This window comes from Peromyscus leucopus, chromosome 3, assembly GCF_004664715.2.
Source record: "Peromyscus leucopus breed LL Stock chromosome 3, UCI_PerLeu_2.1, whole genome shotgun sequence".
In the NCBI taxonomy this organism is placed as follows: domain Eukaryota; kingdom Metazoa; phylum Chordata; class Mammalia; order Rodentia; family Cricetidae; genus Peromyscus; species Peromyscus leucopus.
The window spans coordinates 105,687,690-105,713,680 of record NC_051065.1 but is presented as its reverse complement, the minus strand read 5'-3'; the positions used below and the strand labels follow the sequence as shown (position 1 = coordinate 105,713,680).

The following is a 25,991-nucleotide window of genomic DNA, read 5'->3' as shown; positions in this document are numbered from 1 at the left end:
CATCAGATTCCTTGTCTCTGCTTGTTCCTGATGGGCGTGTTTGGATGAGAAAGGAGTGGCTGACTGCTCATGGCACTTTGCTCTTGGGCCATAGAGGTTGTGTGTACATGGTGTAGATAGTATATGCAAAGGTGCCTGAATATGCAGGTGTGGGAATGCACATGTCCATTTCTGCATGTGCATACAGGAGTATGCAAATGTGGGAGTTCTGTGTTCACATGGGCAGGGAAGTATGCTTTGTGTGTGTCTGTATGTCTTTGGTGTACGTTCTCCTCTGTGTGCTTTTGTGTGCCTAGGTCTGTGTATCTGTGCACAGGTGGCCAGCCTCCCTCAGCACACCTGCTAATACAAGCTGTCCCCAGCCTGGACCTCATCCCATTTCCATGACTTCCCTGATACCAAAAGCAAGCTTCTCTTTAGGGTGTGTGTGTGTGTGTGTGTGTGTGTGTGTGTGTGTGTGTGTGTGTGTGAGAGAGAGAGAGAGAGAGAGAGAGAGAGAGAGAGAGAGAGAGAGAGAGAGAGATGCATGGCACGTTTCTGTGTACATACTTGGCACATCCATTACCTTGCCTGAGAGAGGGGTGTGTCAGAGAGTGTGCACCTCAAAAATGTCCTGGTAATTCCTGCTGCTGAGGAGCAATTCGATGTATCATTCTCTCCGTCCAACCAGGAAAGCAGAGAAAGCCATGGTTATTGAGGCCAGAGGGAACAGAAGGTAGGGAGCTGATCACAAAGGAGAAAGAGGAGCGGAAACCTCAGCTGGGTGTTGTGATAAACTCTAGATGAGCAGCAGCAGGAAGCGCCTGGCCCACCAGGGCTAGAGAGACACAAGGAAAAAGGATTGCTGGCACCATGGGGGTGGGATAAGGAGTGCTGCTCAGGGAGCTGGAGGCAGCTACCAGAGGGAGGGCTGCCTGTGGGGAGAAGAATCAGCCCCTGCTTAGTTAGTGTGCTTCATCCCATCATCATCGCCTCCCAGAGCTGGACACAGCAGGGAGCCAAGGGCTCAGGCAGCTGGGGGAGCTGTGGCTACCCCCGCTGAGAAGGAAGGGTCTGAGTAATAGTGCTCAGCAGCTGCTCACTGCTCTGTGGTGGCATGTGTGCCTGTGCCTAGATGATGGCCATGAGCAGTGGGTGTCAGTGCAGGTATGGACATGGACCTGTGTGTTTTATACTCTGTCTTGACAGGTAGGGGACAGCTGGCAGAGAATGATACCAACAGCCAAATCTAGCACTTAGCAGACTTTAAACAGGAACCAGATCAGTGCATGTTTGCTTAAAGCCTCACACAGCAATATGGGGTAATTACTACTATAATCATCCTCAGAGATGAGGACAGGATGGCACAGAGAAAATGAATAACTTGCCAAGATCACACAGGGAGATCCAGAGACAGGACCCAGAGCAGCCTGGCCCTCAACCCCTGCCCTCAGACTAACACTGCACCTTCTATTGGAGATGGACCCCAACTGTGTCAGGGACAGAACTACCCTCTAACCTGATCCTAGAGTGCCCTTGCCTGTTCCTGGCTACCCAGAGAGTGTCTCTGGCGCAAGTCCAGTGTTGGCTATAGAGGCTATATGGCTGCAGCCCATTTCTCCTTACATGGCATCACTGGCCTGGAGAGGTCCATGACAGTGAGTCAGGTTTGAGCCCAGTGTCAGCAGCCTTGAGACCAGACTAGTTCTGCCCCACCTGGTCCTGTCACTGTCACCCTCAGTAGGCATATCCAGAGTTAGTGCAAGGATCTGCAAGAGGACAATACCCAGTACACGGCAGGGCAGTCACCGTGACTTCCTGGGAGAGTGTGCCAGGTGAGATGCACAGACTTTGTCTTTTAAAATACAGGATCCCAGAGCTGGAAAGATGGCTCAGTGGTTAAGAGTGCTGGTTGCTCTTCCAGAGGACTTGGATTTGATTCCCAGCACCCACATGGTAGCTCACAACTTTCTGTAACTCTAGTCTCAGGATCAGACACCTTCTTTTAACTGTCACTGGCACCGGGCACACAGAGACATATGTGGATGCAAAACACCCATTTATATAAAATTGAGTAAATAAAATGCTTAATCCCATAGAGCATAGTGGTTCATAGTTGTAATCCTGGCTACTTGCGAGGCTAAGATAGGAGGATTGCAAGTCTGAGACCAATCTGGGCAACTTAATTAACAAGACTGTCTCAAAAAATGAAACATTCAAAAGGGCTGGAGATGTAGCTCAGTAGTAGAGCACTTCCCTAGCAGCCAGGCTCTGGGTCCATTGCCCCAGACTGAAAACAGAGTTTCCATGTTCACAAAAAGCAAGCAAACAAAAGCTTTCTGTGTGCTGTTTACAGGACACATCACCCTAGTTCTGAGGGCACAGAGTGACTGAAAAGAAAAGAATAGAAAAAGATATACCTGCAGCTGCCTCCAGGAGAGCAGAGGAGGTTGTAACACGAGACAGAGGATACTTCCAGACTGAGTCTTGCAAGGGACAATGTGAAGGGACATTTGGGACAATAGAAGGACAATTCACAGGAACCCTTACACATCTTACACAAAAGCTGCAAAATACAGGAGGCCAAGTTTGCAGAATGGACTAAGGAAGCCCACACTGGCATTAACAGATTCAAGGTTTGCGTGCCTGGTGCTGCCCAGTGGTTCTCAGAACTGGTGCTAGAAATAAGGTTTTGTGTGCATGCGTGCGTGCGTGTTTGTTTTCACACGGATGCATAACAGCATTGATCCAGGTGTCTGCTCGGGCCATGGTGTAAAAAGGCCTGATAGACCAGCCCGTCAGCTCTCCCATTGGCCATGAGCCGCCTCCCCTCTCTCTTTATATCTACGGATATAACCTGCCAGTGGGAGGGGCAGTGACCCCCACTGTGCTCCTCCAAGACCTGCCACTGTACACTGCTAGTAGTCCTGCACTGAGTCCTCCCCCCAGGAAATACAGGCTGAGTACCAGATCCTGCATCTGATGGGGAGTGGGGAGTACTCAGGCTGGCTTTGGTGCCCAGCCTGGGGTGACTCGAAAGGTTGTCCATGAAGGGCTGGGCAAGGCCCATGGAGACTGCCTGGCAGCCCTGCTTCTCCCTCTGCCTCTACTGTCTGCCCTTTGCTGGCACAAGGTTTCTCTGACAAAAATCCCGCAGGCTCCTCCTTGCTTCCACATCACTGCACAGGGGACAAGTGTCCCAGCATAATCATTGTGCCCTGGGTACTATCAAGGCAGGGTCACACCCTGTCCATTTTCTCCTGTGGTCAGAGGCCAGCAAGAAAGATGGATGGGTGTCCAGGGTCAGGTTATGGCAAGTCTGTCAATGGGAGGCCTTGAGAGCTCAAAGCCTGGGTGCTCCAGCTCCGAGATCAAAAAAATGGGAATAGAAAGGGAATAGGAATGTTGAGGTCAGGGCTAAACCAGGGCTGACTCAGTGAAGTAAGTGACTGGCAAAGGTCTGCATGCCTATGGGTGGAGAACATGAGACAGTGGGATCGACCCATAGGCAGAGCCACATCCACCAAGAGTGTGAGGTACTTGCTGTGTGGTACAGAAATGAATGTGAGCCTCTTGGAACTAATTAAAAATAATTTACCAGGACACAAAGATGTGTGCACATCCAGAAAGACCAGAGGTTTACAGAGCATGCTATTGTTCTTTCTTAGGAGATAGGGTGATGGCTGTGTGTGTAATTAACACTCTTTTCTAGTGTTCTAAACTGGCCTCACCTATTTTATTTATTTATTTATTTTGAGATAAGAGTCTCACATATCCCAGGCTGTCCCCAAACTCAACTCTGTAGCCAGGGGTGACCTTGAATTCTTGATCCCCTGCTTCCCAAGTACTGAGATCACAGGCCTGCACTACCACACCCGTTTATTTAATGCTTTGGTATCAAGCCCAGACCTCCTACATGCTAAGCAGGCCTCTACCAACTGAGCTCTCCTCCAGCCCCAGCAATGGGCAATGGGGGTGGGGGGTGTGGCCCCTGACAACCTGAGGTCATGAGGCAGGCAGCCTCTTCTCCCCTGTGTATCTGGGCCCATGGCTCCTGTTACCAAGGCCAGCTTTGTTCCAATCCTAGACAATGTGAACCTCCTTGAACAGCAAAGTCCTTCTGCCTTCTAAGAGAGGCCAGCAGAGAAGCAGGGTCTGGGATTAGTAGATCCCTGAGAGAGGATCAGGCAGGTCTTTCTGCACCTACCAGACACCTATAGAGACCACCTTGCTGTGCATCACAGTTATGGTCAGGCACTTGCTGAAGACAGCACAGAGTAAAACCAGGGGAGGCTCCCTTGAGTATGGAGACCAGTGAGAAAGCAGGTAGTAGGAGGAAACTGTAGTGGAGTCAGGAGCGCTCAAGGTGGACTCTGGTTCTCTGCCTTTCCCCTCTTCGATGGGTTCCCACGGCAGACCCAGGCCAGTCTGGCATCACCCTAGGTCTGGGACCAGGAGAACTAAAGCAATTCACTCTGAAGGAAGCACATTCCCACTTCACGTGAAAACCTGCCTCATTAAATTTAATGTGCTGGTTATTCCTGTTAAATAAACATCAACTAATTATGAAAAACATATTTGCTAAAGTTTGACTATGGAACGTATGAGCCAATTACATGGTTATTCAGCCTCAAAACACACTTGGTAATGAGTTGGGTTATAGACCAGCAGCAGGTAGGGGTGGCTGAGTCTGGATCCAGGGAGCTCCTTTCCATCCTTTCCTGCTTCCTCCCAAGAGACATTCCTGAAGAATGTCTATGTCCTGGAGAGTCAGGGTCTGGGCATACTGGGATCATATGTCAATCAGACTCCTTCAGCATGAGCCACAGACCCTGACCTCCAGCCAACTTAAACAAAAACTCTCATCGGCTTGAGTGATTGAGATGTTAAGAGGGAAGCCTCAGGCATGGCTGGATCTAGGGGCTGAACCCCAGTTACTGGGAACTGGTCCCCTCTGACTCAGCTGTATTTCTGTGTTGCCATTATTCTTGGACCCCATGAGGGGCCCCAGTGAGTCTCACTTTATCTATAAACCTATAAAGTTTCTCTCCCCTGGACTTGAGTTTGGGATTCACGATCATTTTTTAAGACCACCTCACAGCTATATAGCTAACATCAGGAAACTCTCAAGAGTTTCATAAACATGCAAGAGTAGGCATGGGTGCGGCTTAGGGGAGCACCTGCCTCACACATAGTGTACGAGGCTCTAGGTTCCACCCCCTGTTCTGAGAAGTTGAGGCAAAGATCAAGTCATGATGTCTTACTGAGGAAATGCAAAATAAAACCACCAAAAAGTCCTACGTACCAGCCAGGGCAGAAATGAAGGCAAACAGCCCCACAGGGCTCCTGTTGCTGCTGCTGGGGTAAGCGGTGTGGAGGGCTTGGAAAACGGCTTGATGGTTTGTTGGTTTGTTTGTTTGTTTGTGGAGGAGTTGTTTTGTTTTTGTTTTTGTGTGTGTGTGTGTACGCGCGTGCGTGCGTGCGTGCGTGCGTGCGTGCGTGCGTGTGTGTGTGTGTGTGTGTGTGTGTGTGTGTAGGTATTTTGCCTGCATGTATGTCTGTGCATCACATGTGTGCAGTGCCCACAGAGATAAGATGAGGGCATAGGGTCACCTGGGACTGGAGCTACAGAAGATTGTGAGCCACCATGTAGATGCTGGGGACTGAACCCCAATCCTCTGGAAGAACAGCCAGTGTCCTTAACCACCTGGTGGTTCCTTAAGGAGCTGGAATGCTGTGTTTCACTCTTGGGTTGGCACTCAAGAGAATGACCTTTTTGTCCTCTCTGCCCATACAGGATGTATTCACGGAAGCTGTGGACTTAGGGTAGTCGCACTCTCCTTGTGTTCCTAGGAAGTCACACTGCACAGTGAGCAGCTAGAATACCCAGTCCTGCTGCACAGAGCCACTACTGTTTGCTTTCTTTCTAGATAGTGTTCATATGTGCGTGCATGTACATGCATGTAGATTCCCACATAGGCCAAAGGTGTTGGATCCCTCTGGAGCTGGAGTTACAGGCAGTTATAAGCCACTTGGCATGGATGCTGGGACCAAATTTCATTCCTCTGGAAGAGCAGCATGTGCTCTTAACAACTGAACCATCTCTCCCATGCATTTGCTTGCTTTTCTTCTCCCCAACAGGACCACAAACCTGGGCTGGCCCAGCATACATTTCATCAACCTGGGTTAGTTCTGGGCCCAGCCAGCTGGCTCATCAGTCACTCAGGCTGCAGTGCAGGTATGTCCAGGCTGTTCCCCAGAAGCAAGACTTCACTGTGTGCACCTGACTGCCACCAGCATCCATTCCCTTGCAGCTGTCTTTTTGCTGATGTTGGGTCCAGCTCCTGGAGACCACCAGCTGTCCCATGGCCCTCAGTTTTATAAGGCTGCCCCTTACCTTGCATGGCATATGTGCAGAGCGTCCCTGTCCCTTTACCCTGTCTATCCATTAGAAGCTAGTCACACACCTAAGAAGAGGCAAAGATGTGACATAGCACTGATAGTCGCAGATGCAAGAGTGCAGAACTCATGCTGACATGCACACAGAGGGGTGGTGGGGACAACAGAACTACCTGGAAAAGTCTCCTGGACACCTTCATTTCCCTTGTCATCTGCTCCCACCCTAGATGTGGAGCAAGTGAACGGTGCCGTGCTGACAGAATGGTGTGGTACTGTGTGTTTAAGCCTGTGCACTTTATGTAAATGAAAGGGAGGAGGGGAAAGTGGAGAGGGGGAGGGAGAGAGGAAATGGGGGAAAGGAAGGGAGGTCTCCATCTCCAGGCACTCCTGAGGAATAATCACTCAACTTTTTGGTAAGAGGAAAGATGGACAAAACACACATCAAAGTGTCTGAGCAGCAGATTGTATCTGCTCAGGACTGAAGACATCCCAAGCTGGCTATGTGAGCCCAGGCTGCCCAGAGTTCTCACTTGCTGTCCTGAGTGCAGCTTGAAGACAGGCTTCTCGTTGTGTTTCACTTTATGTACTACTTGAGTAAAAAGAAAAGAGCACCTATTTTAACCGTTAAAGCATTGGTTGTTTTAACCAAAGGTGACTGCATGGAAGTCCTGGGTTCTGGAGATGTCACCATGCTGCCTCACACAACAGTGCGGTGGAGAGGTACATGCACAGTTTGTATTTCCTGAATGGTGGCAGCAATGAAGGTGTGATTCTATTGCATCAGAACCATGTGAGAAAGACGTTCTGAGAAGACTTGGGAATAATGGTAAGGTAAAGCCAAAATTGGATCCAGCCATGCCTGAAGCTCAATGTCCTTGGGCCATTCGGAGTGAGTCTGCAGTTATCTATGGGAACAAGTAAAGCCAGGTTTCCACAAGGATGGATGTCTGCCAGCCCAACCTGTTAGATATTACCCATTGCTAATATCTGGTGTCCATTATGGCTAGCTATTAAATATTTGGAGTGTCATTTTAGAGTTTGCTCGAGTCAGAAGATGTTGCTACTCAGGAAGGGTTTTCCAGGGCATGGAGTGTGGGTCCATGGAGTGTGTGCTGGACTTGGAGCTCTTCTGGACCAGAGCCTTGACACCTGGTGTAGCTGATGCCCAAGAAGGGCAGGCTAAGGAGCTACATATAAGTCAATGACTCTGGTGCCCTCACACATTTCCTGTGGATCTTAGCCCATGCTGGGGAATGCCAGGGCCCATGACAGATGCCTCTGCTTTTAGCTAGTGCTGGCACAAGCCAAAAAGCATAAGGTACTGGTATTCAGTCCAGGCCTTTCTGGCCCAAGCAGAGGCCTGGGGAGTCTGAAGCCACAGCTAAGTTCAGCAGTTTGACCTCATGGGAGGAAATCCTTCCAGAATGGAGTGCCTTCAGAGCACAGTACATGGTGTCAGGGAAATCCTGAGAGGAGAGCAGGGACAGAGCAAGGATTCGGGATAGACCCAGCTGCAGAGAGAAGGGACCTCTCTCCCACAGCCTGCTCTGTCACTGGTTCTTGGGGTTTGGTGCCTGGCCATCCCGTGCAGCTTGCTCTGTGTCCTGGAGCATGCCACTCTGCTTCATGATGGTTCATACATAGTCCCTTCCCTTCTCCCTGTTGGTCACAAAGCCTGAGTCTTTAACTTTTGCACTGGTCTTCAGACACCTTATATCTGCCCATTGCCCCTCCAAAAGACCCTGAGGTGTCTGCCTATGCTTCTGCTTGTAGATCAGTGCTATTTCCGAGGGAAACCATGACTTCCCTGGCCCATTCCTGGAGTGGGGGCTTCCTTGGAAAGGAGATGCACAGGAAACAGGAAGTGACAGGACTACCTGGAGAAGCCGCCCTGGACACCTTCCTTTCCTTTGTCATCTCTGCTCCCATCCTAGACTCGAAGCAAATGAGCAGTGACAGGAGCCACAGCCAAGTGGCATAGGTGTAGGCCCCAGATCCAGCATCTGAGGACTGAGGCACTCTGAGTCCCTACAGTAGCTTCTGAGGGTGGACCCTGGAGACCCCATGGCAGCCCTGTCCAAGAGGCAACACTTGCACCAAGCTGGGAAAGGGTTAAAGCAACAACCAAGGAATTTTCTAAAACTTATTTTGAAATCATAACAATTGTAGGCTTAAAGGAAGTTGGAAAGAGCAGAAGGACTCGTGTTTAGGTCACTCAGTGTGACACCACCTTGAGACGAGGACATTGGTCTTGGTGTCAACAAGTTCTTTGTCATTTTGTCATGTGGACTCATGTCACCATCACAACATCAAGTTACACAACCACTCCCTCAACTTGGAAATTGCAGCTCACTCATATAACCCCAGGGCTCAGAGGACTGAGGCAGGGGGATTGCTGCAAGTTTAAGGCCAGCCTAGGCTACACAGTGAGTACCAGGCTCGCCAATGCTACATGGTAAGACCCTGTTTCAGAGGGGACAGGAGGGGAGAGGAGGAAGGAAGAGTAGAGAACTTTGTCTTGGCTTGAAGTTCTGAAGGTCCGTGATCGAGGGTCATCTGGTGATGGCCTCTTGCTGTAGAGTCCTGTTGCTCGGACACCATGTCGAGAGAGACAGGAAGCATGCATGTGTGTGCATCTTCTGGTCCTGTCTCCCTTTTCTTTTAAAGCCACCAGGATTCAAAGGAGCTCTACAATTGACATCCTCAACAGACCCTGGCCCTAAACACCACAGGAGAGTTTCTACTCCTTAAAATTCCACAGGGGGATCAAACTTGAATACACAAACCTCAGGGACTCTACTTTAACCAGAGCATCTTGGTAACCTCCAGTTTGTCCCTCTACCTCTGTAATTTTGTCACCCCCAAAATATTATACAAATGGAAGCATGCCATTTGTTTTCTGTAACTACTAATAGTATGGCTATCTGCCATTTTAATTTTTGCTTTGCTTCCAGTTTGTTGTTTTTGTTTTCTTTTTCCTGTTTAGTATTTACTTTTGGATTCTCTGCCTTGTTTTTAGTATGTGTACAGGTTTCTGTGGCTAGTATTACATCATTTATTGGAACATCAGGCAATGTCTAAATTTAGATACTCTACAGATGTCTATTGCATTTACCTATTCTTCTTTCATCCAAGATTCTTTCTTTTATCATTTTCTTTCTGCTATATCATGATTTTCTTTAGCCACAAGGAGTATGCATATATATGAACTGAATAGTCTGCTGGTGAACACCTCTTGTCTCCATTTATGTCCCTGAAGGATAGTTTCATTGGGTATAAAAAAAAATCATGATTACCATGTTTTCTTTCAGCATTTAATAATGTTCTGCATCTTTCTGGACACCATAATTTCTAATGAAAAATCTGTGTTATTTGAATTGCTTTCCACCCTAGTGAAAGTGGTATTTCTCTGTAGCTGCTTTCAATATTTTTTTTTTAAAGTTTTTGCAAGTGTGATGTATCTTAGTGCGGATTTCTTTAGGTTATGCTATTTGGGGTTCATTCAGCTTCTTGAATCGTTAAGGCTACTGCTTTTGCCAGAGTTTAGAATTTCCAGTCATTATTCCTTTGGATATTTTCCCAGCTTCCCCACTTTTTCCTCTCCTGGCACTTGAATGACATGAATGTTACATGTTGTTTTATCCCAGGAGGCTTGAGCTGTTCCCTCCCCACATAAACTATTTTCCCTCTGCTTTTTAGACTAGATAGTTTCTACTGGTCTGTCTTCAGGCTCAGTAGATTGTCCCTCTGTCCCCTTGCCTTTGTTTTTGTCTTTATATAATATAGCTATTTCCCTAGTGAGACTCCATACTTTCCTTCTTCCATTCATGGTCCTGATTGCTCACTGAGACACCTTTTATGATGGCTGCTTTAAAGCCACCAGCTCGTGCCAATGCTGACGTCATCCCTGTTGATGACACCTTTCATACAATTTGAGATGGTCCTTGCTGTGACGGGTGATTTTTAAAAATCTTTTCACTGAAATAGAATTGTATCATGTCTCCCTCCCTTTCCTCCCTCCAGCCCCTCCCAGCAACTCTCCTTGATCCCTCCCAGTGTCTCCCTGGGACTTTCCAGTTGACCTCCTTTCTCTTTATTATTGTTACATACAGACAAACATGTGTATGTATGTGTGTGCATTAATATATATAAACAACCTACTGAGTTTGGTTTTGTTGTTTGTCTGTATATGGCTTCAAGGCTGACCTCTATGCACTAGACAACCAGTAGTGGGGCTCATCCCTGGGAGAAGCTAAGTCTCCTTGTTCTAGCAGTCATTAGTTGCCTGTAGTTCTTTGTATATGGGTCAGACCCCTTTCCATGTTAACACATCCATAGACATCACCATTGTTCCAGAAACCTTTCACATGGTTGGTCAGGGTAGTCAAAGTAACTCCCAAAGTTGCCTCTTGGGTCTTTATTTTGTTTTGTTTGTTTGTTTTATCAGCCCTTAAACATTTGGGGTTTGTCAGGTTGAGACTCTGAATCCTGTTTCCTTCTTCTGTGTCATAGCTGTCCTCTTTGGGCTGGTACCTGTGGGCAGAGTGGCACTGCCCATCCCTGTCAAGAGGGGAGAAAAGAAGTCTAGCCTCTATACTTATGCCTCGCTATTTATACCACAGTGGAAAAAAAACAATCTCCAGCAAAGCCAGGAGGCTCATGCCTTGCTTCTCTGGTACTTGGCCAAGGGCTCCCAAGTCTTAGTGGAGGTTTCTGGGGTGGCTAGAGAGGTTTCTATCCTTGAGGAGGACGTCATCAGAGCCACTAACTTGGAGGGAGTACCAAGGCCCCCTGGCCACAGGAGGTCCTGCATGGCTGCCTTCCAGTTCTTTGAGCAGCAACACCCCAGTGATCCCAGGCCCTGGGGAGCTGCTGTCACCTGCATCTATCTCAGATATGAGGAGGGCAGAACAGGTGGACAGGCTGGGAGAGTGCTTGGGGCCAAGCAAGCCCTCTGTCTGCAGTACCAGCTCCTAGCCTAGGTGCTTCCCTCCTCCTCCTCCTCCTCCTCCTCCTCCTCCTCTTCCTCCTCTTAGAGGCTGGACAAGAGCCAAGACCAAGCATGGAGGCTGTGAACACTTTCCACTGACATCCTCCTGTCGCTGACCTGGAACAACTGCCCGCATTTACATTGACTTTTCTGTCCAGGGAGCAGAGTGGGTTTCCCAGAGTGCAAGGGACTGCACCAGCCCCTGTCTGCTCATCAGGCTTCCCAGAGGACCATGCACAGGTTGGGGACAACTGGGTGTACAAAGCTCTCCCAGGAACAGTAGAAGGGTGTTGTCAGAGCCTGACGTGGGGTCATGGTCTCCTTTTGGGGGCACAGAAATCACACATGGGTTGGGAGGGCATTCGGTGAGGGGTAAGCAGGCCAGCAGATGGATGTATGTGTGAGTCCTCTGTGCTGGGGAGCTGTACAAGTGCATGTTTTTAAATATGTTTCTATGTACACAAGTGTTTCACATGTATGTGCATGTCTCTGTGAGCTCATATTTGTGTGTACATGGCTGCATATGTGGGTGCAAGCAATACATGTGCACATGTAGAGTTTATATATATGCATATGTATGTGAGCGAATGTGTGTATGTATGCCTGAGTGTAAGTACATGTATGTATGCATTTATGTATGCCTAAGCATGAGTGTCATGTATTTGCCTGTGAGTACATGTGTGTATGTATGTCTGAGTGTATGCATATATACCTATACATATTTAATGCCTGTGTGATGTGTGTACATGTGCATGCCTCTGTGTGTGTGTGTATATATATGTGTGTATGTGTGTGTGTGTGTGTGTGTGTATGACATACATGTATGTGTGGAGGGTTCTGAGCAGGAGGATCTCCAGCAACTCTACTTCAGCCCTCCTTGGGTCATAGGTAGAAAGCTAGCAGCAGACAGTGGGGTGGAGGCCGGAGACAGGAAGGGCCCACATCCTCCAGCCAGGAGGTGGCAGCAGGGAGAGGGGGAAATGGGCAGAGAGGCACTGGTGTGCGGACGGGCAGACTGGAATGGCCTAGGCTTTAACCTGGGCCTGGGAGAAGTGGGCTCTCCCAATGCTGTCCTCCTGACCTCTCACCCTAACATGGGGCTGTCTGTAGGAAGGAAGAACCAGTTGAGCCATTTCTGTAGGAGGGCCTGTCACGTGCAGAAATGGCCTTGAAATTGTTTGGGGCTAGAGCATGTGAAGGGCCCTTGCTCCCGGGAGCCCTCCTCTCCAGTTCCTGCCCTCTGTTCTGCATCAGGCAGAGAAGTGACCCCCGAGGGGAACCCCAGAGGGAGAAGCCCTGGCAGCCACAGTGCCAGCAGCTGTGCTGACTCACTTCCCCTCCCTGAAATGCGGTCAGGAGCAGTAAAGCTGCAGACCCAGGTTCAATCCCAGCTTTTCTGTGGTCATGGGCTCTTCTACTTCTGCTTCTCGGGACTCAGTAAGGTCGCACAAAAATGAGCTGAGACATCAGCTGAGGGGCAGTGCAATCGACAGGCTGAGGGAGCTGAGGAAGCCGCTAACCTGGACTACCCCAAAGGAACAGCCCCAGCCATTTTTCATCCAGAGAAGGGCGGGATGGTCATCTATCCCCCTCCCATATATGGGGAGGTAGCCACCTTTTGTTGATGCTCGGGGTTCTTCATATATTCTGGATACATATCATTTGTATAGTACTGTAAGATTTTTGAAATCCTGACTTGTGCCTGTATTGCTTCCTTTAGAACCTCCAATGAACAGAAAATATTAATTCTAATATAGCCAAATCTAGCCACACTTTAATTCTTTCTTTGTTTTTAGACTCCTGTTTAAGAAAGCTTTCTTGGGAGCTGCCCAACTTGGGTGCTGGGATCTGACCTCAGACCTCATGATTGAACAGCCAACCTTCTTAACACTCAGTCTTCTCTCTCCAGCCCCCACCAGCACATCCCAAACCCTGCCTCACGGCCTTCTCTATCACCTCACCGGGTGACTGACTGTACGTGACATTATTTAACATGAGATAGGGACTCCTGAAGGTTCCAACAGGGTGACACAGTTGAGGCGCTGACTTCCAAAGCTCTTGCTGTTCATTAGTAAGTAGACAGATGCTGCAGAGCAGGGATGGGAAAAACACATGGGAGACAAAGGATTTGAGAGCAGCCTGGAGTTAGTTTCTGGAAGAATTCTCAGGGTTGGGAAATGCAGAAGGATAGAGGGACTGGTTGATGACACTAGAGTTTACGGTTGGACAACTTACAGGAATGTGTTGTATTTGGGAGACAGGTACAGGTGGGATTCCAAGGTAACCCTGAGCTGAGTTCTGACCATACCCAGCCCCAGTTTTCTCAGAGAAGCTGGAAGTGAGGACCTACCTCAAAGCAGAATCCAGCAATGTTGGGACATTGCTGATCCCAAAATGGGAAGAGCCTTGAGTGCCTGCCAAGTGGTACTTGGGAAGACAGGTCTGCAAAGGAGACCAGGCAAGTGTGGTCAGAGGCAGCCAGCCTCTGGAGCCAAGGAGCAGAGGCAACTCAGGGAACAGCTGGATGAGCACATCCTCAGGCTGGCAGTGGCCTTCACATTGTTACCTCCCCAAAGTGTTCCAAGCAGACTGCTGAGTCTGTGTAAGGCTGTGGAGTGGACAGCACAGCCAAACACGTGAAGCAGCCTTGTCAGCTCTGTACCAGGTGTGCAACTGGGAAGCCCACGCTTTGAGCTGGACTTCTGGGCTAGGCTCCAGGTTCCGCCACCAACCAACTGGGGAGCTTGGGCAGGTCTTATGGCCTATGCAGTCTCAGTCTACCCCATCCGTACAGCACAGCAGAGATTTGTACAGGACGCCAAGTGTAACTGAGAGAAGAGCCTCACCTTCATTCGGGGGCATGGAGAACCAGCTCCTACCCTCAGCCTGGCAAAATCAAAGCACAACCTTTTCCACTGTTGCTGACACTTCTCCACCATGCGGAGGGGTGGGACTTCACTGGGAAAAACCAGTTTGCAGAATCTGCTGAAGCTAAACACACACCTACCACGGCCCTGCACTCCAAGGTCTAGAATGGGGAATCCTAGTGCATCAGCGGGGGCGGGGGGGGGGCGCAGGGGAGAGCGGGAGGGGGGACACTTACTATCCAGAGTGGCCCACACCACACAGTGAGAGAAAAGACTGTCCAAGAACCCCTGCACTCCTCTCAGAGAAGATAGTGGGACCCCATTTCTATAGCATCCCCAAATAAGCCACACAAAAGAATATGTCATTCGGGGAGACAAAATATAAATGGTCACACCCAGAGAAAAAGCCAGGCAAGGATGAGCACAGGGAAAGAGGGTGATGGCTGCCTGGGAGGATTAAGTAGGGACAATGGTCCTTACCGGGTGAACTGCACTGGGTCCCCCAGGCTGTACCCAGCCAGCGCTCGCCCCTCCCATGACCACCTTTTGTGGTTGCTCTGTTCCGTTCTGCGCGCGGCTGCCTGCCTCGCTTTGGTCTGGCTACCTTGCACCGGGTTCTCTTTGCGCCCCAGACCGGGCGCACCCAGCTCTGCAGGCCAGTCCCGTGCCCACGGTCCGCCTGGTACTGTCTCTATTCTGCTGGGGTGGTCTTAACACGCCCCGCTGCAGGACCGCGTAAGTCCCTGAGTTTGGGCATTTCGGCACGCGCCACTGCCTGGGGCCTGCGAGGTGCAGTGCCTGTCCCACCTTAGAGATTGGGAGCGCAGGCCAAGATGAGCAGTAAGACTAGGGCAAGTGCTTCCTCCAGCCTCAGTTTACCCTTCCGTGGACGAAAGCTCGGCTTCCAGCCCGTGCTCGTTATACAGCGCACCGACTCCTGGGACCACCCCGACCACCTCACCCACCCCTACACCAGCCCAGAGTTTTAAGGCTAAGGTGGCATCGCCCTTTGAAGGCAAGCGGTGGGGCCCGGCGCGCGCGTTCTGGGCGCGGGGCCGAGCGCCCCCTGCAGGCCATCGCGGGTCCCGCCCCGCCTCCCGGCCCCGCCCCCGGCTTCGGCCGGCGCATGCGCGCGGCACAGCGCTCCGCGGGGCGGCGAGAGCGAGGCCGGTCCGCAGCCGCGCGGCGCTCAGCGCCCCATTCATGCTGGGCAGCGGCGACGCAGCCACGCAGCGGAGCGGAGCCCGGGCGCGGCGGCCTCGGCCTGGGCGGCCTGCGCGGCGTGGGCGGCCCCGCGGAGGGGCAAGCGGCAGGGCGCGGCGATGGCCGGCGGCGGGGCGCGCCCGGGGTTGTCGGGTGAGTCGAGGCGCAACTTTCCCGCGGGCGGCGGAGGCTCATAGCGGCCCGGGGTCCCGAGTGGCCGGGGGGCGCTGGCGGTGGCCAGGGGTGTGCGCGGGGACTGCGGCGCGCGTGTCCGCGGCTGGCGTGTCCTGCGGCTCCGGCCGGGCGCCCGCGTGTGTCCGGGCGCGGTCTCTGCGAAAGGCTGCTGCGTCCCGGCGGGTCGCAGCGCGTCCGGGGGCCCTGCGATCCGGGCGGCGCAATGTCTATGGTCGCAGTAGCGGCCCCCTCCTCCAGGCAGAAGAGAAAGTTTGCAGTGGCCCCGCGGGGAGGGCCCTGCGGGTACCCATGTCGGCCCGTGTCGCGCCGGGTCGGACCGGGCCGCGGGCGGGGACGTGGGCCGCAGGCGAGCGCCGCGCTGGGCAGGCCCGGGCAGGGCCGCGGGATTTGGGGAGGTCCCGTGCTGCGCCTTGGGCCGGCCTCGGGCCGTGGGGGTGGAAGTTGCAAGGCTTCGTGGGGACCCCCGCCCCCTCCGGCCCCAGCGCGCGAGTGAGCTCCGCGGCCAGCCCCGGCCCGCAGGCCCTCCACCCGGCGGCTGCAAGGGGCGGTGCGGTGCCACCGGAGAGGCCGCCGGCTCGGGCCTCCTCGGCCTCCCCCTGCGCAGGGCCTCCACGGGGTCATTCCTTCCCTGGAGGCTTCCCCCCATGCTTCCTGGACGGTCCCAGGCCTGGGGTGCGGCGAGGACCGTGGCGGTGGTGGGCTTACTCTGGCTGCTGCGGGGAAGGGCGAGCGTAGACTCCAGGGAGGCCCCTCTGCCTGCAGAGACCCCAGGTGCAGCCCTGGAAGGGGATGAGAAGGCTTCTGAGGGGTTACTTGGTGCCAGGAGCTGTCTCAGACTCATCTGTGGGGTGCTGGGGCCACGCCCCTTGAAAGAAAGGGGTGTGTTGGGGGGGATGGGAAGGAACTGAGCCTCTGCCCCTCAGCCAGGCTCCTACCTCCGGCCCTCTGTCCCCTGGTGCTGCCTACCCCCTCCAGCAGGTGCTGCCCGTCTTCAGTTCTGTGGGGGTGGTGCTATCCTGTGTGTCTCCAGCCCTCCGGGAGCACCCCTAATTTTCCCAAGTCCCATGCTTTTGGGGGGTGAGCAGGAGGGTAGGGAGTTGCTGCATTAGGCTGGTCAAGAGTCTGCTGGGTCTGGGAAGCGCTCAGCTAGTGCCCTGGGCAGAGGCGCAAAGCAGGGATTCTGCTTCAGGGCTAAGCTGTCGGGCAGTGGGGAGGTGGCAGCTTGGAGCCCACCAAAGGTGTCTTCAGACCCAGAGGACAGCATGGGTGGAGGCTGGGGGTCTGTGTACAAGGTTGGCTGAGATATGTGTTCTTGGGTTTGGGGCCAGAGACGATGTCGTGGACAAAGCCACATCCCATGGAGCATCTGGCCAGGAGTATGGGGCCCCAGGGAAGGCCAGCAGCTGGCACCTTTTCTGGAGAGCAGGACTCCAAGGCCTCCAGGTAGAGAGTAGACCACTGGAGACCATCTCCTGTGACCTCCCACAGGGTGGGGCAGGGTGACAAGGCAATCCTCTGGCTGCTGAGGGGGAACCACTAGGTGAGATGACAAGACCAGCCTGTCCACACCCATTAGGCTCCAGAGCAACAGGACACAGGGAGCGAGCCTTCCCCCTGTGAGGGCTCTGAGGTCTTTGTTTCTGAGCAAGAACCATGGTGTCATCCAGGGTTAGGAGAGGGCAGGGTACCGGCTCTATGCGCTCCACTGGAGGCCTGTTCCAGAGTGGCCCCTGGCTGAGGCCCCCACCTACAAGCCTGGCCTCTCTCTCTCTGGGTCCCTTCTACACACACCCAGCACCACCATGGTCCTCCTGTTCAGTGTCTCACTTGTCCATGTTGGGGAGCGCCGGCCATTCAAGCTGCCCCATCTGCATTTCTAGCAGGAGTGTTCTCCATGCCACCCTCCTAGAGTACCTCCACCCCACCAGTTTCCCCTGGACCTGGTTCTTGTAGAGCAGGTGGAAAGGCCCCTCTGGGAGCTTCTGTAGGCTGGCCAGGAAGCTCACAGAACCCAGAGCCGTCTGTTCCCCTCCCCCAGCCTGGCCCAGCACCCAGTATCAGACCCTCCTTTTCAGACACACACTGTTTTCTGAGTAGAACCTGGCTGCTTTCCTGCCTGGGGTCTCTACAGGAACTCGAGCTTTTAGTCCCTTTCTATCGGGGCTGGCTGTGTGACCTTGGATCTGTCTGAGCCCTGAGTCTCGTCTCTCCAAACTAGAGAAAGTAGCCCAGGCATCCCTGCTAGCCTTTGTGCGTGGTAGGTGTGGGCTTGGGATCCCCTCCTTTCTGGCCGGCAGCCCTGTGCCCCCCAGGCCAATCCCTTCCCAGCAGCTTCTGTTAGGAGGCGGGGGAGTGGGCCCAGGGCCAGGCTGGAGTTTGGATGGTGGCTTCTTCAGCCAGGGCCCTCCTGTTTAATATAAAAAGTAGGGCCCGTAATTGCATTAAGACGTGTATAATTATCCCGGAGGAGGGGAGAGCCCAGCCCCTGGTAATTGCAGGCCTGCTTTGAACTGATAAACGGTGAGTGATTCATGTTTTCTTTGGAGTTCACATGGACTCGGTGCTCAGCCCAGGCCCGTTTGGTCTGCAAGCAACCTGCTCTCTAGTCTGCTTTGGTTTGGGGGGTAGGAGACTGGTGGGGGTGCTCTCCCCTCTGGCTGCCTGTGGGGGCCCCTGGTGGCTGCTCTTCTTGGGGCACAGGGCGGCTGACAGCCTGCTGGGAGGTTTCCTGCGAAAGTATACCACCCGGCATCTGCTCTGGGATTTAAGCCAACACTTGTTGCTGCCCTGAGCCTCAGTTTCCCCATCTGGATTCGTGTTGAGGACAGCTTTGTCCAGGCCTGGCTGGCCACTCCTAGTGCCTTGACTCACTTGTTCACTCAGTCACAAGTGTTTGCTGAATCCGCTTGGGCCCGGTGGCTCTGGAGAGAAAGTGTGACCTATTTGCACCCAGCTTACGACCTTTGGGGAGAGCATTTGAGCAATAAGTAGCCAGAGCCACTAACCAGGCCTATGCCACAGATGAAGGCAGACAACTGAATGCTAGCAGCTACTGTCCGAATGAGCAGGTCAGAAGAGGCATCTCAGGCTTACCTGAGCGGCTGTGGGGGCAGAGCGGAACGGACAAGGTGCCTTGTGCGCTAGAGTAAGACATGGAAGATGAAGGCCTGAGCACCTGTAACTCGCTTCCTGCCTCTGGCTGGCTCCACACCTAGACTTGGAGAGGGTGCCATCTCTAAGTCTCAGTGTCCCGAGCTGTGAATGGGGCTGTGGGTGAGGGCAGTGTGTGGGAGTATAGAGAAGCTGTGTGTACTGGCTGACTGCCACACTAAACACTTCCGTGGTCAGACATCAGCCAAGGAGTAGGGTAAGAGGACCCCCATCCCAAGCCCACAGGGCAGGCTCTGTGACCCTGCTGTCCTCAAGAGTATGGCACCTGTCAATCAGGAAATGGACTTCAAACTGTTTCAGCCACCAGGAAAGAAGTGTCGCTATCCCTTTGGTGGCTAGGGAAACTGAGGAAAAGGGATTGTCTCCATTAGGGCCATTACATTTGACCAACACTAACTACTCAAATCTGGAAGGTGGCACTTTGCAGGGGCAGTGGGTACACAGCTGGATTTGAGGTGGCATGCCAGGGTTTGGGAGGCAGTGCAGGTCCAAAAAGTGGCCCAGATCTGCCTCATGGGGTCCTGGCTGAGGGTAGACAATGGTGGAGGGGCCAGGAGTGGGCAGAGGACACTGTTGAGGGCTGGGATTCAGGGAGCCCTCCCTCTCTTTGGAAGTCGTCTTTGCTTAGAGTGCAGTATGAGACAGGAGTCCTGGAAGGGGCCATTGCGGGCAGTGTCCTCTGCCTGGGGGTATGGGATTTCTAGTGGGAGGTACTGCTTCTAGATTCTTCCTTAGAGTGCCGACCTTGAAGTTTGTAACATGCTGGGCCAAGGTCAACCAGGGAGGAATGCCAGAGACAAGATCCCATGGAAAGTTGGGCGCACTAGTCTGACCCAAGCTCGGAACTACTGCCATGGGGCTGTGGAACTGTGGGGGAGGGGCTCTTTCTGGTGGTCCTTGTGGGTGTGGACGCTATGCTGGGGGTTGTTTTAGGGTCTCGGGAGCAGTCCACACATCAGAGAGTGTCTAATAGTGTGGGGCATGGCTGCCCTGAGCCAAGTGGTACTGGGAATCACCAAGGCAGCTGACACTGTGTGGAGGAGGGTATGTGTACTACAGCCTATCTCTGCTCAGCTTTGGTGGGGGGACATTGATGCAGGGAACATGCCACTCATCTGAGACTGAGGATCCGGAGAGATCTTGATCCTCAGGGCATGGGCAGGTCCTGAGTCAGGGTCATGTGGACCCCAGACCCTTGAAAGATGTCCTGTGTTCCTGGACCCATTCTTACCTTGTCAGGAATGGCAGGGCACAGGCTGTAGTGGAGCGCCCTGCTGCCAGGCCGCTATCCTGTTTTGCTGCTGCTAGCCACAGTGTGTTCCCTGTGACACTTGGCTCACCCTTGCTGCCTGCATGCCTCAGGACACGGAAGTGCCTTCTTTGCTCTGTTCTGTCTGGGTAGTGGTAGAGGGTCTTTTTGGAGGTATCTACATAGCTTATGCGTGTGCGCACACACACACACACACACACACACACACACACACACACACCTGGGGAACTCATAGAATGGGGAAGCCATGCGTGAACGCCCTGTGCATAAGTGGGCAACACCACCCTCACACCCTCTCTTGCCTGTTTTTTTTCCAGGGCCAAGAAACCCAGTCCCATGATGCTCACCCCTACAGGACCTGAGTACCTTGACTTGAGGCCCCAGCCCACCATGCCACTGCCAACCCTGAGCCCTCGGACACTGCTGCTGCTACTGCTGCTGCTGCTGCGGGGTGTGTGGATGGCCATCAGCTCACCCCCAGCTGGCGTGGGTCCACAACCCGCCTTCCGCACCTTTGTGGCCAATGACTGGGGCCTCACCCACCTGGTGGTTCACGAGCAGACGGGGGAGGTATATGTTGGCGCAGTGAACCGCATCTACAAGCTGTCGGGGAACCTGACCCTGCTTCGGGCCCATGTGACGGGCCCTGTGGAAGACAACGAGAAATGCTATCCGCCCCCCAGTGTACAGTCATGCCCGCATGGCCTGGGCAGCACAGACAACGTCAACAAGCTTCTGCTGCTGGACTATGCTGCCAACCGCCTGTTGGCCTGTGGCAGTGCCTCCCAGGGCATCTGCCAGTTCCTGAGGCTGGACGACCTCTTCAAGCTGGGCGAGCCACACCACCGCAAAGAGCACTACCTGTCCAGTGTCCGAGAAGCCAGCAGCATGGCGGGCGTACTCATTGCCGGACCACCTGGCCAGGGCCAGGCCAAGCTCTTTGTAGGCACGCCCATCGATGGCAAATCAGAGTACTTCCCCACGTTGTCCAGCCGCCGGCTCATGGCTAACGAGGAAGATGCTGACATGTTTGGCTTCGTGTACCAGGACGAGTTTGTGTCATCTCAGCTCAAGATCCCATCAGACACGTTGTCCAAGTTCCCAGCCTTTGACATCTACTATGTGTACAGTTTCCGCAGCGAGCAGTTCGTATACTACCTCACCCTGCAGCTGGACACGCAGCTCACCTCCCCCGATGCCGCGGGTGAGCACTTCTTCACCTCCAAGATTGTGCGGTTGTGTGTGAATGACCCCAAGTTCTACTCTTACGTGGAGTTCCCCATTGGCTGTGAGCAGGCCGGAGTGGAGTACCGCCTGGTGCAGGATGCCTACCTGAGCCGGCCAGGCAAGGCCCTGGCCAAGCAGCTGGGCCTCGCTGAGGATGAGGACGTGTTGTTCACCGTGTTCGCACAGGGCCAGAAGAACCGTGTGAAGCCACCCAAGGAGTCGGCGCTGTGCCTGTTCACACTGCGGGCCATCAAGGAGAAAATCAAAGAGCGCATCCAGTCCTGCTACCGTGGCGAGGGCAAGCTCTCCCTGCCCTGGCTGCTCAACAAGGAGCTGGGCTGCATCAACTCGGTGAGTGGGGGGAGGGGAGTATGGGGAGGGGCTCCTGCCACCCTCCCTCGGGTCACATCTTATCTACACCTTGGTGTCCCTGCTCTGTGCTGGGCATGTTTTCTGCTTTCTCGCCAGCCTGGCCCCGAGCCCTGTGAGACAAGACCTGAACCCAGCTTACCAGCCCCAAAGTCTGCTCCTAGCCATAGATAGCATCACCGTGTGCCTTAGGAAGTGGGTGATAGCCCCTGTCCACACAGCTCCAAAGCCCTCAGGGACATTGGATGGTGATGACCATTTTTAGATTGCTCCCCTTTTACAGATGAGGTTAATGGAGGCTAAGAGGTAGATTGACTTCCCCAGGGTCATACAGCCAGTACAAGGACTCCAGATACTGCTTCTATGGAGCTTATCTCCCCCATATCCTCCTGGCAAGCTGCCTGCTTCCTGGAACCCCACCATGCCCAATGCTGGGTGCTGAATGCACCATGGGATGTACTCCGAGAGAGGCCCTGACATAGGGGCCGCCCAGCTACCCTGTGCTGGGTGCTCTACAGCCAGTGTTCTCTGTCCCCAAAGCCAGCTATTCCTCCAGCAGGTTTCCCATCTCTGACTGGAGCCACAGGCTGCTCCTTGGAGTAGCGAGGAGCAGGTAGAGTCCCTGCCTCCTCCAGGGGTGCCATAGGCGTGGCTGGGCTCTGAATGCAGCGGGAGATGAAGCCACCGCTCTTCTCTTGGCTTCTCAGGAAAGGCATTGTGTTCCCATATGGACTCTGGGTGCCCTGCTCCGGGCCTCAGACCTGCTCATTACTCCTGACTATTTCCCAGGGATTCCCAGCCTGGCTGGCCTCCCTCTGCATCCGTATCAGTGACCTCTACCCCAGAGGAGAGCCAGCTGTCCCTCTTCCTTCTCCCCAAACTCCGGTCCTGTCTACCCCCCTCCCCTTCGTGCCTCTACTCTCCCCCGTCTCCGGAACCTGGAGGTATTGATTGCTTCCTGCCGGCACAGCAGGTCCCTCTCTGTGCCTTCTGGGTGTGCCCGCTCCCTCCCGCCTTACACATCGTCTTTGTCTACACGCAAGGTGCAAATGTACGATTTGCAGCAGGAATACTTCTATTGGCTGTCCCCCAATTCTAGGCCATTACTTCCTTTGTCCATCATTCCCGTTACTGGAGTAGGCTGGCCTGGTTCCATGTTGGGGGCCCTACAGCTCACCCACCCTTCCTTCACGCGTCACATTCACTGGACCTGGGTTGCGTCACAGGCCCTGTGTCTCCCCCAGAATTTTATGGGCCTTGTTTGGGTCTGGGTAGCTCTATGGCACCCCCCACTCCCTCCCTGGGCCTTCCTTCCCCAACCCCGTCCCCTGCTCTACTCAAGGTGAAGGTCTAAATGCTTACCTTGCCACTTCTTACAGCCCCTGCAGATCGATGACGACTTCTGTGGGCAGGACTTCAACCAGCCACTGGGGGGCACGGTCACCATCGAGGGCACACCCCTTTTTGTGGACAAGGATGATGGCCTGACTGCTGTAGCTGCCTATGACTACCAGGGCCGCACCGTGGTTTTTGCTGGCACTCGCAGCGGCCGCATCCGCAAGGTCAGGCCTGTGTGGGATTGGAGGGGCCACCCCTGGGTAGTGTGTTTGTGTGTGGGTACAGGTCCCATCCAAGGGATAGAAGCCAGATTTTCTCTGACAGGGAGACTGGGTCTGTGCATGAGGTGGGTGGGTGCATGCCTCTGTGCCAGGCCCAGTGACCTTGAAGGGCTCAGATCTCGCGAGTGCCTCTGAAGGGCCTCCTTCTTTCTGGGCTTCCCATGGGAAGTTTTCCTCTGTCCTGTTGTGTATCTGGGGGCCCAAGGGGCTCGTGATAGGGCTTGTGATTGGCTTTGTTCTGCTGAACAAGACTTTCAGGGTCATTGTACAGAAGCCAGGGTCCTAGAGGACGGCTTGGGTGTCTAGAGGCTGGAGGGGAAGCTTGTGTAGATGTTGGGCAGAGCAGGGCTGTGCAGGCCCCCTCCCCAGTGGGCCCTCCTTCCAGCCCTGGGAGATCTGGTGTCTGCTGAAGCAGCACTCTCTGTCAGCCAGCTCCATTCCCACCCACCATGCAGCCAAGCAAGGCCAAGGCCAAGGGCAGGGCAAGGGGAGAGCCCCGCCCCCATCACACCATAGCCCGGTGCCCAGGGAGCGGGTGACTTGAGTGATGGGGGCCCCGTTCAGGCCTTGGGGTGAGGCTGGGTCTGTGTACTGGCTTGTTTGATTTCTAGACTCGCTTCCTCTCCAGGACTGGTTGGACAAGGGGGGACTTCCAGAGGCTGTCGGTCTGCCTGTCCCTGGGTGGGCAGTGGGCGGGGTCCCACCTGGGTGGAAGAAGGCTCTAGTAACACTGAAAGGTGGAGTTGCCTGGGTACCCAGAGGACCATCAAGCAGGGCCAGGAGATGAAATAACAGCTGAGAGCTCTTGCTGACACAGCCCCTCCCTCTGGCCTGCCTGCTCGCGTGCCCGTGGGTGAGCCTGGGCCCAGGGCCAGGAAGGCCTGGCTGCTCTCAGCCCCTTAGCCTGGCCTGTGGAAACCACGTCCCAGCCTTGCCTGTTCTGTGATCTCTGGGAAGTCCTCATTCTCAGTGTCACTATCCTGGGGTGCTGCTGGTGGTCTTGAGGCCTTGGGACCTGAGCTGGTAATTGAGGGGCCTCTGGGGTAAGCAAGGAATCCCTTGGATTCTTTACTATAGAGTCCCGGCACCTGGCCTATGGAGGTAGGTGGTTGGCCGGCTCAGACTAGGCCCCTGCTGCCCTTGGAGCCCTGTCCTGTTGGTTGTGACTCCTAGGTGGTGTAGGTGTGTCCTGGAGCCCCTTTTCTATAACCTAAGAGTGTCTCGAGGAGGCACACGGGACTGGGAGCCACTGAGAGAGGTGGGTGGATGTGGGTTGAGAAGGGTCGTGGAAGCCGGCCGCAATAAACCTAGAGACCCCCATGCCTACCTCCCAGCTGGAGATGGGCTTCTGTGGTTGGGAGTGCCCCTTTTGATGTCCTGTGGACTGAGGGGGTGGCAGACAGGCCCCAGTGAGCTGGGAGAACAGGTCCCTCCAGTTCTGTCTCCTCATTGCCTCCTGGGCCCCAGGGCCCCTTGGGTTACTGGCTTTGACTGGTGAGCTCAGAGCATGCCTGTTCCCCTGAGTCTTGGTTGGCAGTGCTCCCACAGAGAGGAAACTGAGTCCTGGAGTGTGGAACCTTGGAGGCTGTCCATGGGCAGAGGCTGCATTGTGGGCTCTGTCTGTGGCAAAGGTTGGATTGCCAGCCCTTCCCCTTTCCCCCATGCCCAAGAGGGCAGGTGGGGGGCAGGGAGGAGTGGAGGCCCCCTGCTGCCTAGACCAGGTTACCCCCTTGAGATTATGTTTGGACAGCCACTAGACAGTCCAGGTGAGGAGCTGGTTCTTTGCCCCCAGCCAGTGTCCTCATCAGGCCAAGGGCCTCTGTTCCTGCCCACCAGAGCCTCGCCTGTGTGTGACTTAGGCTCCTGGCATCCCTGGGTGCAGATGGCTAAGTGCAGCTCTTGAGTGGATGGGGCCTTTCTAGGGTGTATGGGATCCGCTGCAGGAGGGGGTGTGCAAACGGCATTTCATTTAGATGTCTGTGGTTGAACTGGGTCCATGCTGTGCCACTCAGGACATGGATATCATTATGTCATGGGGCCCTGCTGTCCGACCCTTTTCACCCAGTCTGCCTGTCCCAGTGGGATTTCATGAAATGGTTCAACAGGTGTCCCTGTCTTAGCAAACATCTTTTGTTGCCAGTGCTGTGCAAATGAGGTGTTTCTGAAGTTTTGTCAGCTCTCCTCTGGCTGTGAGAGCCTTACTTCTCCAGAGCCTAACAAGCTCCCTACTGTGAGCATGCGCTGAGTACTCAGGTGACTGACTCACCCAGAGCCTCCCAACCATCCCAGCATCTTTTCACAGATTGGGAAACTGAGGTACAGAGCAGTCATGTCACATGAGTCCAGGGCCCTCGCTCCCTCCCTCCCCTCTTCAGTGGGTCCTTGGAGGATGACTGGAACCTAGCAGGGCTCTGAGACAGGCTCTGCCTCAGTGACTCTGAGGAGCCTTCTGCTGTCCTTTTCTCAGTCACTGGTCCCCAGGACTGCATCCAGGGCTGCTATGGTGGCCTTTGAGATTGGGGTGGCCTCCATGCAGTACCTTTAGGTTGTCCCTGGGAGTAGGGTGGAGTCCCCTCTACCTGTCCTGGCTTGGAAATGCCTGTAGCTCCCACTGCTGGTCCTGGGGCTGGTCCACCCCCAGGCAACAAGATGCTCACAGGCTGTACCTCCCCAGATCATGGCCCTGACAGATGGCAACTTTC

General features: G+C 54.0%; 1 protein-coding gene across 1 annotated transcript in view; it reads left to right on the top strand.

Moving 5' to 3' along the window:
- Positions 1-15,543: 15,543 nt before the first annotated feature.
- The window catches only part of Plxna1 (plexin A1), a 46,657-nt gene continuing 36,209 nt past the window's right edge, over positions 15,544-25,991 (top strand). The window contains exons 1-3 of the mRNA XM_028854387.2: positions 15,544-15,591; positions 20,392-21,652; positions 23,050-23,232. Coding sequence (XP_028710220.1) covers positions 20,411-21,652; positions 23,050-23,232 — 1,425 coding nt within the window. The 5' untranslated portion in view covers positions 15,544-15,591; positions 20,392-20,410. The remainder of the gene's footprint in view (positions 15,592-20,391; positions 21,653-23,049; positions 23,233-25,991) is intronic.